General features: G+C 39.7%; 1 protein-coding gene and 1 pseudogene across 4 annotated transcripts in view; both read left to right on the top strand.

Annotated features, from left to right (window-relative positions):
- Positions 1–296: 296 nt before the first annotated feature.
- Positions 297–9,290, top strand: LOC148127895 (E3 SUMO-protein ligase KIAA1586-like; annotated as a pseudogene).
- Positions 9,291–11,806: 2,516 nt separating this feature from the next.
- AGAP1 (ArfGAP with GTPase domain, ankyrin repeat and PH domain 1) overlaps positions 11,807–13,642 on the top strand; it is a 372,362-nt gene continuing 370,526 nt past the window's right edge. For 2 of the 4 annotated variants that reach the window (XM_026707846.2, XM_087919564.1), the window contains exon 1: positions 11,807–12,394. In XM_026707846.2, the coding sequence (XP_026563631.1) occupies positions 12,223–12,394 (172 nt within the window). In that variant the 5' untranslated portion in view covers positions 11,807–12,222. The remainder of the gene's footprint in view (positions 12,395–13,642) is intronic. The other 2 variants (XM_087919565.1, XM_087919563.1) reach the window with 1 other exon arrangement.

The following is a 13,642-nucleotide window of genomic DNA, read 5'->3' as shown; positions in this document are numbered from 1 at the left end:
ACACTTCACCACGTGGCCCCAGCCTTATCACTTGCGCATGTCACTCTGTTCTGTGACTTGCCTACCTAAACTGACTTGAGTCTTCTTGACCCCTTCCATGGTGCCTGCGCCCCAATGGACCTGCCTCCCATAGCTGGCCAAGCCGCTGGCAATTGCTTGTGGCATGGCTGCTACCCGTTGCCGGCCGCCTGGCCCTAGCCCTGGGCTTCCCAAAGCCCCCGGTGCTCCTTGCTGGCCAGGTACCCACAGAAACTGGGCTCACGTAGCTGGCCAAGCCGCTGGCAATTGCTTGTGGCATGGCTGCTACCCGTTGCCGGCCGCCTGGCCCCAGCCCTGGGCTTCCCAAAGCCCCCGGTGCTCCTTGCTGGCCAGGTACCCACAGAAACTGGGCTCACGTAGCTAGCCAAGCCACTGGCAATCGCTTGCGGCAGGACGCTGCCACTACCTGTTGCTGGGCCCAGCCCTGGGTTTTCCAAGGCCCCTGGCGTGCCTTGCCGGCCAGCAGGGACCAACAGGGTCCAGCCTCATGTAGCCAGCCTAGCTAACTAACTCCCACACCCCAGCTTCCAGAAAGCACCTATTACTTCAGAAGCCTTCTCCAGAATGGCTGCTGGTGACTCGCTTGCCTTGCTTGTGCTGTCTCTGCATCCAGCTCATCAGCGAGCAACTGAATCTGCCTGCCTGCTTTTTTTCAATTGGGAAAGTTTTACTCAACTTTAAAAATCAGTGAGCAACTGATTCTACTTGCCTGCCTGGTGCCTTTGAAGCAATTGGGTAAATAAATGCCTTTTTTCATGATTTAAAACAAGGGTCTTCAAACTTGGCAAGTTTAAGACTTATGGACTTCAACTCCCAGAATTCCTGAGCTAACATGACTGGAGGAGGAATTCTGGGAGTTGAAGTCCACAAGTCTTAAAGCTGTCAAGTTTGAAGAACCCTGATTAAAAACAACAACAACAAGTGTGTTTATTTATTTATTTTTAGGAAAAAAAATCGGATTTTTTTTCCGGAAATAGTCATAAAATTTAGGAAATTTTAGCTGCTTTTCTATTTTTAGAAAGCAGCTGCTTTGTGAGATTGTCATTGTGTGTGTGTAAGTTCTTTTAAATTAAGTTGTGTGAAATGTTATGTGCTTATAAATTAATTAAAGCTATATTTTTAGATTTTTCCAGCTGTATCTGCTTTATGAGAGAGTACGTGTGATATTTGTTCTTTTAAGTTGTATAGTTTTGTGGGTCAGTCATGTTACAATGTGACTTTTCAGTTGTATAGTTATGATAACACGACCTAGCATTTTGTGAGGTTGATGCTTGCAGCAGGCAGGAAACATTTTACATGAAGTTCAGCTGCTTTTATGAGACAAGCAACTCTACTTTCTGAGAAAATTAGTAACTTGTTTTGGGGTATAACACTTTGCCATTTTTAAAGCTGCTGTTAACATGTTGAGATTTCTGGAGTTGAGCCTGCTTAATTCATGATTGTGTTCATGATTGCCCTGGGTTTTGTTCTTGCCTGGGTTTTTTGTCTTTCCTATCATGGTAGTTAATTCTGCCAGGAACAAGGAAAAGGGGACTTCCAGGTGAATTATCTTAATAATGGCTGTACTTAGGTGTTGCTTTTTGTTGTGGTGTTTTTTTGCCTGGGGTTTTCTCTAAAGGCAGAAGGGCTGATATTTCTGGTGTGAGGTTTTAGGTCCTTGGGGATCTAAATCATGCATCAAGGGTTTCTATTGCAATGGCTTTGTCCGAGGATTAAGTAAAAAACTGGTTTTATCTGCAGTATTTTTGGGGTGTGTGTGTATGCTCCCGAAGTTATCTACACATTAACAATGATCAAATACTAATAATATTTGCTTATCCTTTTTACTGAGCTTTCCTTATATAATTGGTGTTTTCTTTTATATTTTTACATTTCTAACTTCTGTTTGTTAGTTAGCCATTGATAAAACAAATCCCACGTTAAAAAGTATTTAAAACCTTCTCCTTGATTGTAAATTTGTAATTGTTAATTTATTCATTTCTGCACATTCTAATATTTTTTATTCATTTTTATATCTTTGTTTTTTCACTGTTCTGCAAAGACAATTCTAGAAGCTGTTAACATGTGTAAAATTAAATATGTATTCTACCCAACAAAATATTTCTGGTTTTAAATCCATACAGTGCTTTACCATTGTTTCTAACCATGACACCACTAACAGGCTACTAACCTAATTTATATAGGTTACTAACCTAATTTATGAACCTAATTTATATATTCACTGAACTGACTGAGGAATAAATTTCAGAAAAAGAAATCAGTATTGCTGTGTGAATATACCTATGAAATTCATTCTTCTTGATCTAACTTCTTAGATGAAAAACTATATCTTTCTTGTTTGTTGGACCCCATTCTGATAAGTGTTGGGTAAAAACAGAGATCCCTTCTGTTACCTTAGTCTTCAGCTTACAGCCACAATCGAGTCCAATCAAAGCACGATATTGTTTTATGTCTTTTGCACTAGTAGCTGATAGGCAAGGATGAAAAGACAACAGAGTTTGACCATTTTCTTTGCCAAGAAACCAAGAATGGAACAATCAGAATTAGATACAACAGAGACTTCCAGTTTGGGTTTCTTCAGCGACTGACCGAAATCCACGATCATGCACGGTTTCGATCTGTGCTCGCCGCTGGAGCGCCCCGATCCTTTGGATTCAGGGCTGAAGCCACTCCGTAGAGGTGGTGAAGAGGGGGAAGATTGCTAGCCGAGTGGAGGGGAGTCGCATCTCTCCTCCTTGGCTGGTCTAAACTCCCTTCCCTGAAGGCGGTTGCAGCGGTGGTCAGAAATGGCCACCTCAAAGAAGAACTCAACTGGATAAGATTGTGCAGGAGGAAGACAAAGAGGAAAGCAGGACAGACTGGGCTAAACAACAGAGAACATCTAAGCAAGGTACCATGGATCTAAAAGTACCTAGAGGGATACTTCTGAAAGAAAATCTTTAAGTGGCGAAGGAGAGAGAAAAGGAGGTTACAAACCCATTTTTTACCTTTATATTAACAATTACAAATGGTATGGAAAGAAATTTATATTAATCTATTTTGACACTAATAGGCAATCTTAAGCTGAAATCTAAGTGTCAAAAGGAGAATAAAGATTTTTTTCTTGTTAATTTTAAAGCCCTAAAAAGGAGAAGAGTGGAGGCAAAAGGGTGGGACTTGGAATAATGTAAAAATGGAGTGCCACCTGGAAAAATAAAGAGGATTAACAGTGAAATTTTGAAAAGACTCCCGAGGATACATTGTAACTGAAATCTTAATAAAAGATACAGTAACCCATGGAAAGGAAAAGGAAAGGAAAGAACAAGAAGGAACAGTCTGGGATCATTTGGTGATTAAAAAAAAAACACTTTTGGCATTGTTTTTTTCTTTCTTTTTCTGTTTTTACTTAAAGTCAATCGGGTGGTTGTTCAAAAGTGTTAAAAATGCCATCACTCATGGAGGAATTGAAGTTGAGTCTTTAAAAAACAGAAAGAAGATGCAGAAAGGGGAGGAAGATCCTTTGGCTTCGTATTTGAATTTTTTGAAATGGAGATCCTGAACTATGAAAAGCAAAAGGAAAAGCTTCAAGAGCAAGAAGAAGGGCGGGACAAAGAAGAAGCCATTTTCAATGATCAAATAATGCAAAGTGTGGTAATAAGGGGAAAAAAGGGGGAAAGGAGTTAATAGTTTGAGATCAAAGGGAACAGCCAAAAAGAAAAATAGTCTGAAAAAGAAGTGTAACAGTAAGGAGAAGCAAAAAAGAAAACCACAGAAGGGAAAATTAGAGAGAGAAGGGTATAAAAAAAAGGGATGAGAAAAAGGGGGGAAAGATAGAAAGGGATAGAACTTATGAGGGACAAAAGCAGGAAATAAAGAAAAAGGGGAAACCTACTAGAATTAAAGGTATTTGCTCAGCTAGAAAACACAGCTGACAATGGTTAAATTAAGTTAAAAGTGAGGATTCTGCAAAGGTACAAAAGATAGTGTTGTGACAGTAGAATACTGTAATGAGTTAGAAATGAAATAAGTAAATAATCTATTAGATAAAACTGTATTGTTATGTAATGGTATGCTTATTTTATAATTAATGCAATAATAAAGAAGAGAGGGAAATATTGCAATTGTTTCTAAAGATTGATAAAATATTGAAAAGAAATGTGAAAGATTTATAAGGAAATTTATACCAGTTATTAGAATGAATTTGAATAATTATTTTGCTTATTAATAGTAAATAATTTATAAGATAAAACTGTATGACTATCCAATGGTATGCTTATTAACAGTTAAGTTATAATGAAGAAAGGAGGGAAACATTTCAATTGTTCTCAAAGATTGATAGATATTGATAAGAAACGTGAAAGATTTACAAGGCTCATACCAGTACTAGAATGAATTTGAATAACTATTTTGTTTACTAATGTTTATATATATATAAGCCTGAAGATGATGAATGAGACTTCATCGAAACGTTGCCTAGATACTTCGAATCTTACGCGGGAGAAAACCCGAACAACCAAAGATCCACATACAAATACCCGAGAACCTCAGATATATATATATATATATATATATATATATATATATATATATATATATATATATATATATATATATATATATATGGATCTTTGGTTGTTCGGGTTTTCTCCCGCGTAAGATTCAAGTATCTAGGCAAGCGTTTCGATGAAGTCTCATTCATCATCTTCAGGCTTCTGTCTCCGGCTCTGTGCTTCTCAGAGTAATGTGAGATTGCAGCTGCTTCCTCCTTTTAACTGCCAGTGGGGGTGGGACTTGATTGGGTGGGGGCTTGGCTGTGTTCTGATTGGGTGGGGGTATGTTCTCATTGGTAGGGGTTTGGCTGTGTTCTGATTGGTTGGGGTTAGCCGTGCTCTGATTGGTTGGAGGCGTGTTCTGTTCAGGTGGGGGCTTGGTTGTGCTCAGGTTAGTCTTAGTTGCTGGGGGATTTGAGCTGGTGAGTTGTGATCTTGCTGTTTGGCTTCGAGTTCGTGGTCCTTCTGCATCTTCATAGTGGGTGTCGGTTTGCTTCATGTATGGCTCGGAGGGGTTTGAAGTGGGTAGTGATGCAGCTGCCGTGCAGCTTCTGGTCCATGGTCGTGTCTCATCTTCTGAGTGGGTGGGAGTCTGTTTTCTACATGGAAGTGTGGTGGTGGCATCTTGTGTGGCTCTCATGGGTGTGGGTCTGGTGTCCTTCTTCATGTTAGGTACTCGTCTGTTCATGAGGGCAGGTTTCCAAATGGCTGGAAGGCGGGAGGTGTCATCTCGTTTGTTCATGCTGTGTGGGCGTTTTCTATCTCTATGGCTTCTCTGATTATTCTGCTGTTGAAGTGTTCGGTTTTGGCGATAGTTCTGGTATTTTTAAAATCAATTTCATGTCCTGTGGCTTTGAGGTGTTGGACCAGGAAGAGGTCGTTTCTTCTTTTTTGATTGAGTTCTTATGTTCTTCAATGCGTGCACTTATTCTTCTGTTAGTTTGTCCAATGTATGTGGTAGGGCAGGCAGTGCAGGGGATTTCGTATACTCCTTGGTTTTCTAATTCGATTTTGTCTTTGGGGTTTCTTAGGATGGTAGATATTTTTCTGTTTGTGCAGAATGCTGTTTTGATGTTGTGTTTTTGGAGGATCTTGCTAATTTTGTCTGTAGTGCCTTTTATATATGGGAGGAGGGCTTTGCCGTTTTCTTGTTCTCTGTCTTGGATTTTGGTTGGGGTTTCTTTTTGGATTAGGTGTGTAATCTTCTTTCTTTGGAATCCATTGGCTGTAAGTACGTGGGTGAGAGTGTGTAGTTCGGTTTTTTGGTGTTGTTCATCGGCTAAGCATTTTGTTCTGGAGATGAGTGTCTTGGCTACGGAATTGATCTGTGCTGGGTGGTGGTGTGAGAGTGCATGTAGATAGCGGTTAGTATGTGTTTTCTTCTGGTAGATGGTGTGTCCTAGGGAGCCATTGGATCTTTTGTATACCAAGACATCTAGGAAGGGAAGTTGGTTGTTGGCTTCTGTTTCCATGGTGAATTGTATTTTGGGGTGTAGGCTGTTGAGGTGTGTGAGGAAGTTGTTCAGTTTTTCTTTCCCATGTGGCCAGATTATGAAGGTGTCATCTACGTATCTGAGCCAGAGTTTGGGTTTGTGGTCATATTTTTCTAGAGCTTGTGTTTCAAAGTGTTCCATGTAGAGGTTAGCGATGACAGGTGAGAGGGGTGATCCCATGGGTGCTCCTTCTATTTGTTTGTATTTTTGTCCATTGTAGGTGAAGTATGTATTGGATAGGCAGTGGTTGGTTAGATCTAGGTGTGCTTGGGGGTTGTATTTGTTTTGGATGGCTGTCAAGGCTTCTTTTATTGGCACTTGGGTGAAGAGGGATATGACATCGAAGCTTACTAGTAGGTCGCTAGGTTGTAAGTTTTGTTTCTTTATGATCTCGATGAACTGGAATGAGTTTCTTACGTATGAGTTGATGGATTCTGCATAAGGTTGTAGTTGTTTGGCGAGAAATTTGGCTAGGTTTTGTAGAGGTGAGCCTATGGAGCTGACTATTGGTCTGAGTGGGGTTCCTTCTTTGTGTATTTTGGGAGACCATAAAGCTTGGGGCATCTGGATGATTTTTCTCTGGGTATGATTCCTTGCTGGATTTCTTCACTGATGGGGGAGGCTTTTATTTTGGATTTGGTAGTTTTTTTCTAGGTAGGTGGTGGGGTCTGTCTTTAGGGGTTTGTATGTGGGGTCTTGGAGTAGGTTGGTTAGCTTGGTTTGGTAGTCAGATGTGTTCATAACCACTGTCGCGTTGCCCTTGTCTGCTGGTAGGATTATTATGCTGGTGTCTTCTTTCAGGTTAAGTAGTGCAGTTTGTTCTTCTTTGGATAAGTTGCTTTTGGGTGGTTTGCTAGTGCAGAGGATGTTGGTGATTTCGAGTCTGATTTTGTTAGCATCATCAGGGTTGGTTTTGGTCAGGCTGGTTTCAACTCCGCATATGATGGTTTCTGTGGGGATGTGTTTGGGAGCGACAGCAAAGTTGAATCCTTTTGAAAGGACCTTGGTTTCAGCTTCAGTGAGGATCTTGTCTGAGATGTTGTGCAATGTTTGTTTCATGTGTGTCATATTGTTTTTGCTATGTTTTTAGAATTTTTCTTTTTACATTTTCAAGGGGAAGTACCAACCAGAGTCTGAATGATGAAATTTACATGATATAAAATAGATATTAGAAATTTGAATGTTATAATTTTAGAACGTACAAATTCAATGTTTAATGAGATTTCATATTATAATCACAATAAGATTTAAAGGTGTTGCACTTTGATTGGCAATCATAGGGGGAATTTTGCTTCTTAAGAATGTTGGAAGAGAACATATGAAATTGTAAACAAGACAGACGAAAGTATAAGTATAATGAATAAAAAGATATAGAAATTTAGGTAAAAGAAATACAATTGAATAAGAAGAAAATGAGATAACTATAAAAGAAAATTAAGAGAAGTAAAGGGAGAAATCGTGAGGAGTTGGAAAAAGAATAATAAGATATGAAATTGAATAAATAAGATGAATATGCATATGAAATTGTGTCTCTATGGAAATGTGATAATCTGGAACCATGCTGTACTCAAATAAGATGTTTTATTTGTTTTGTTAAAACTCAACAAAACTTTATTAAAAAAAAAAAAGAATTAGATACAACAGATCCACAACCGTCACGGTCACAAGCACCACTGCCACCACTTGAACTTGGAGAAAGCAGCAAGTCAATCTCTGAAACTGAAAGTCTTCTTGATCCTCCAGACTGCTGGACATTGCAGCAATATAGAAGCTTTCAAGAGAAATATGAGGGACTGGAAGTTTCAAAGAAAAAATTAGGTTGTAAGTACTGTGCAAAACATGACTTTGTGGGAGAGAAAGGTGTTCATGTGTCCAAGGAGTGGAAACATTTCAAGATTGAGGAGGCAGGGACAACTAAGGAAGTTCAGCAAGCTTCTCTTAGGAGATTTTATATCAAAAGCTCATGCCATTTGCAGTGATAACGTAAAACAAGGGGAGCAGGATGCTATAACAAAATCACTAGATAAGATGTCTGACCAATATTTATCTACTACTTGTAGAGTATTTTTGACAGTTTACAATCTGGCATAAAGATGTAAACCCTTTTCAGACATAGAAAGACAGGTAGAATTGCAAACTGTAATTGGAGTAGATCTTGGAGTAGGATTGAATTCATGGTCAACTACAGTGAAAATAGTTGATTTCATTGCAAAAGAAATTAAAACCAAATGTTTACTAGCATTATTGAACAGAACCTGAAAATATGATTAATTATTGACGAAGCCTCAACGCTATCATGCAAACCAGTTGTGATAGTTTTCGTAAAAGTTGAGGATTCAGATAACCCACCAACAATTTTTGTTGAGCTTGTTGAATTGGAAAAACAAGATGCAGAGACAACAGGTTCTTCAGTTTTGGAAAGTTTACATAATGTTGGGTTTACTACAGACTATCTGCAAAAGAATTTAATAGCATTTTACTGTGATGGTGCCAGTGTTATGCTTGGAAGAAAATCTGGAGCGAGCACTAGAATACCAAAAAACTTACCTAACATCATAATATGGTACCGCTTAAACCATCACTTCCAACTTGTTTTAGATGACTCCATTAAGGACATTAACCAACTGAATCGTTTCAAAATATTTATTGACAAGATTCACAGTATTTTCCATATATCCTGTAAGAGCCAAAATTAACTATTCGAAAAATCCAAACAACTTGGAATTGAAACTGTAAAGATTGGTAGAGTTTTGGGACCAAGATGCGCTGCCTGTAGTTTAAGGTCAACCGTAGCTGTGTTGTGTGCTTATCCAGCGCTACATCAGTACTTTCATGCAAATGAAAAATACTCCGGTATGGCTACCCATCTTTAAAATATATATATTTTAAATGATTTGGCATTGATGATCGATATTCTCAATGAAGTATCTCTTCTGTCAAATGCACTGCAAGGAAGAAATACTGACATCATAAAGGCAGAAAAACTTTTGCTGAGATCAATTAAAGCATTTGAAATGCTCAGACAGGGAAAGAGTCCCTACGAAAAAAAAAAGGTTTGATGGATTAATTACTTCAGTAACCTTCAAAAATATAAAATTGCAGTTGTTCTAGCAGGATCTTACTGACATTTACTCAATTGCCTCTTACAGCAAAACTCATGGTCTGTAAGAAGCTTACAAAGCATCAAGGGGATCTCATTATTGGAACGTATCAGTCTGAAGGGTACTAAATGATTTTCAAGGCATTGGATATACCATAGAACACAATGTAGAGTAGACCAGCAGTCGGCAACTGGTGGGCCATGGCCCACTGGTGGTCCGCGAGAAAATTTTGGTGGGCCTCAGAGAAATGCCACCTCAGAGCCTCAGAGAAATGCCACCCCTTAAGCACCTACCCAAAGCAATTAATCCAGGCTGCGCAAGAACACAAGGCTGAGCTACACACATGGCCCGCGGGAACCCTCCCTGCCCACTCACTCCTTACCCGGCAAACTTGCCTGCTAAATTGCTATTTTTCCCGGTTTTTTTCTTCCGACCATCAGCTGTTCTGCTGTGCCAGGAGATTTAGATTAGCTAGGAAGCAGGAAATGGTTGGATTTCTTGCTTTCTAGCTAGTCTTTAGATCCTCGGCTCTGCTTTTAAGCACAGCTGAACCTCCCTTAGGACTGAAGGTTCTATTATTCAGTGCAGACTCATGGCAAGCAAATTTTATGTGGCAGACTGAGCTAGCCGATGGCAGATAGATAGATCAGTGAATGATTCTGTGAGCAACTCAATCTGCCTGCCTGCTTTGCCTGATTTTGGGTAAATGTTGCTTTTTTTATAAAAAATTCAATATTTATATAAATATTTATAATATTTACATACAAGCCATGCCCAGCCAGTCACATGACCAAGCCACACCCACAAATTAGGCCATGCCCACAGAACTGGTTAGTGGACCCTATGATTTAAAATTATGAGTTTGGTGGTCCCTGAGGTCCAAAAGGTTGGAGACCCCTGGAGTAGACGGCCATCAACAAATGGAGAAAATGACAGTGAGACAACAACAGTGACATTACCAACAACTGGATGTCCCTACAAAATTGAGGGAAAAAAAAACAAGAAATGGGTCTAAGAAACTGCCAAGACACCTGTAAGGGAGCTGCAGGAATTTCTGGCAAGTACTGGTTATGTGCTACATGTCTCCTGTATTGTTCATGTCTGGGCTGTGGGATCCAAGCAAACACCTACTTGAAGTCTTACAAAAACATGCAGGAAAATGTGTAGTCTGATAAGACCAAGGTTGAAAGTTTTGGCCATAATTCTAAAAAATATGTTTGGTGCAAAAAAGTACACTGTGCATCACCAAAAATGCACCACACTCACAGTGAAACATGGTGGTAACAGCAGTGTGCTTTGGGGCTGTTTTTCTTCAGCTGCAACTGTGGCTTTAGTCAAGGTAGAAGGAATTTTGAACAGTTCCGACTATCAGTTTTGGCTGAAAATCTTCATGCCCCTGCTAAAATGCTGAAGATGAAGAGGAATTTGACTTTCAACATAACAATGACCCAAAGCATACCTCCAAATTAACATAACAATGGCTTACCCAGAAGAATATCAATGTTTTGAAACGGCTCAGCCAGTGCCTGGACCTGAATCCAACTGAAAAATTGTAGGGTAACCTGAAGAGGGCTGTGCACAGGAGATGCCTTTTCAATCTGACAGATTTGGAATGCTTTTGCAAGGAAGAGTGGATAACAATCCCAAGGCAAGATAGGTTGTTAGGCTCCTACTCCAAAAGACTGAATGCTGTCATAAAAGGGTGCTTCAACAAATTAGTTTAAGGGTGTGCACATTTGTGCAACCACATTATTCTATATTTTTATTTTTCAATTAAATTGTACAATTTATATGTTATATTAAAGGGGAAAGAATATTGAACTGTTTTATGTTGGTCTGATTTTTTTTACATCTCAAAACCTAGGCAATTAACAAGGGGTATGTCGACTTTCTATATACACTAGATCAAAAGAAAGAAAGAAAGAAAGAAAGAAAGAAAGAAAGAAAGAAAGAAAGAAAGAATTAATTCTTTATTGGCCAAGTGTGATTAGACACATAAGGAATTTGTCTTGATGCAAGACAGTATGTATTTGAATTCAGTCCAAAAATTAAAAAAACGAGAAGAGCCAGAAACGTTGCTTAATCAGAAAGGAAGATCTAATATTAGATGCTACGGAAAAGTTGATATTTTAATATTACAGAAACAATGAACTACCATAAAATTTATTTTCCTCCCTCATTTCTGTCCTGCTGGTTTCTTGTGGCAAATTTCTTAGTTATTAGTTAAATACAAATGTTATCACGTTTGCCAAAAAACGCCTCCCATAACCTTGCTCCAAGCAAAATGAGCCATTTCCAGATCCTCATTCTGGCCAATGGCATCTTGGCACCGTTCTTGAGTCTAACCTGCGTCTTTCCTCAGATGAACTATAAATTTACACAAAACCCTCTCCTCCGTCGCCTGTGCATAGGAACTGGGGTCTATTATTACAGTCTAATACACCGACCCTTGACAGATACCGTAGTAAACATCATGACCTTAGAGTCTCTGGTCTATTAGAATAAAAGGAAATTGCCGGAAGTAGCAAAGCCACCGGAAACTACAATTCCCAGAAAACTGCGAGGACTTTTTCCGCAACTGATCCTTAACTCCGCCGGGGTTTGATTTTACTGTATGTGGGAAAGTAGCGTCATGACGCAAAGAAGGCGGGTCCGGCGTGAAAGCAAAGGGAAGTATTCGATCCTTTTTTCGTGGTTGGCTGGCTCAGTTGCGGCGGGGGACCTTCTTGGAGGACTAGCTCATCCCTTGGCTTTTTGCGGTTGCGCCAAGCGCTCCCAGTAGCGGCTTCGGAGCCTGGTCTACTTGGGGGTCGTGAGAGGTGGGAACGTCGGTGGGTCTGTCCGATTCTTCTTCATGGAGGTGGGCCTTTGCGCCCAGCCCTTGCTTACGGTGCCTGGCTTTCTTTATTGGCGTGAACATGAACTGGTAGTGGTGGGACCCGGCGGAGCTGGTTAGTTAGCGGGCTACTTGGCTAACGCGGGAGGGGCTGGCTCGCTGCCTGCTCCAGCGGCGGTCAGTCGATCTGGTGGGGATAGAAGAGGCTTTGGCGTCACCCCGCCATGAACTATCAGCAACAGCAGCAACAGCTGGCGAATTCTGCGGCCATCCGGGCGGAGATCCATCGGTTCGAATCGGTGCATCCCAACATCTACTCCATTTATGAGTTACTGGAAAGGGTGGAAGAGCCCGTGCTGCAAAACCAGATCAGGGAGCACGTCATCGCCATTGAAGGTAAGGAAGGTGTCCAACAATGTACCTTGATCGAGCCGTCAGCTTCTCCATACACACTTGACCTTTATCATCAAGAGAGGTGCCCAGGACCGGCGCTCCTCATGTCTATGGGAATATTACATTTTTGTCGCCTTCTTGTACACAGTGGGAGCGGATATGATTTGATGTAACCGAACTTATTTCTCTGCAGATATTCGTAGTGGTCGCTCTTATTTCCTTCTTGACTCTTTCCCTTATTTCCATATTAATGCGACAAAAATTATATGGATTAAGAACAATCTAGGAATTCACTCATGTAAAAAATTATAATTTATTGAATAAGCCAAAATTAAGATGAGGCAGAGTCCTTATAAAGTACAGTTTGCTTCACACATGTTAAGCTACTATCAAGTGTAATGTTTTGGTGCATTGTGCGAACTTGGACATTTTATAAACTTGATCTATTATTTATGTGCTTGCATATTACCCATTCCTGGAGGCTCTGGGAGGCTAATAGTGTCATCCATTCTGCTTGTCCCCACCCTCCACATATAAAAAATAAGGGTGGTTGCTTATTTGTTTTAATAAACAGCTTTGTTAATGAGTCTCCTGAGAATCACTACCTACTGGATTTTTGGTCCAGATCAGCTTTCAAAAAGATAAAGCTAATTTAGTAGCTCTAAGTCTAATTGATGACTTGGAAGGATGGATGTGTCAGGCTATTATTTGGAAGTTGCATAAGCACAGAATATTTTTTTAGGGGGTGAAGAGGGGAACAAATAAAAAAAAAACCTTATATATATGTATTTTTAACACTGCTAACCTGAAAGATGCTGCTGCTGAATTTCTGACAAACTCAGAAATTAATTATACTAGTTCAACACACTAATTTCATCTGCTGACAATTTAGAGCTAAAATTCTTTAAGAACTATGTGGAAGTAGCTCAGATTTTGCATACAAGTCTAATATGTAAGCGGATTGTTTATTGAAAATGTATTTGTTGGCTATCTCAACTTTTTAAAATTTTAGGCAGCATACAAATAATCTATATAAAGTAAAATGCAGAATAGCAAACAAGTAATAGAAATATTCTAAATAGTAAGAATTGGGGCAGCTCAATGACAGTAAATTGTCCCATAGTTTATTTCACAACATAAAAAGTGGAATGGCTGTTGATATTAAGCATGTGTCAGGATTGCAAAAGGTGCCCTGCTAAAGATGTGAGATGGAGAAGCCAAACCTGCAAGTAATTTGGACTCAAACTGTGT

This window comes from Pseudonaja textilis, chromosome 1, assembly GCF_049901715.1.
Source record: "Pseudonaja textilis isolate UNSWEBS1 chromosome 1, rPseTex1.2, whole genome shotgun sequence".
NCBI lineage: Eukaryota > Metazoa > Chordata > Lepidosauria > Squamata > Elapidae > Pseudonaja > Pseudonaja textilis.
Note: the sequence above shows the minus strand (reverse complement) of the source record. Positions and strands in the feature narration are given on the sequence as shown.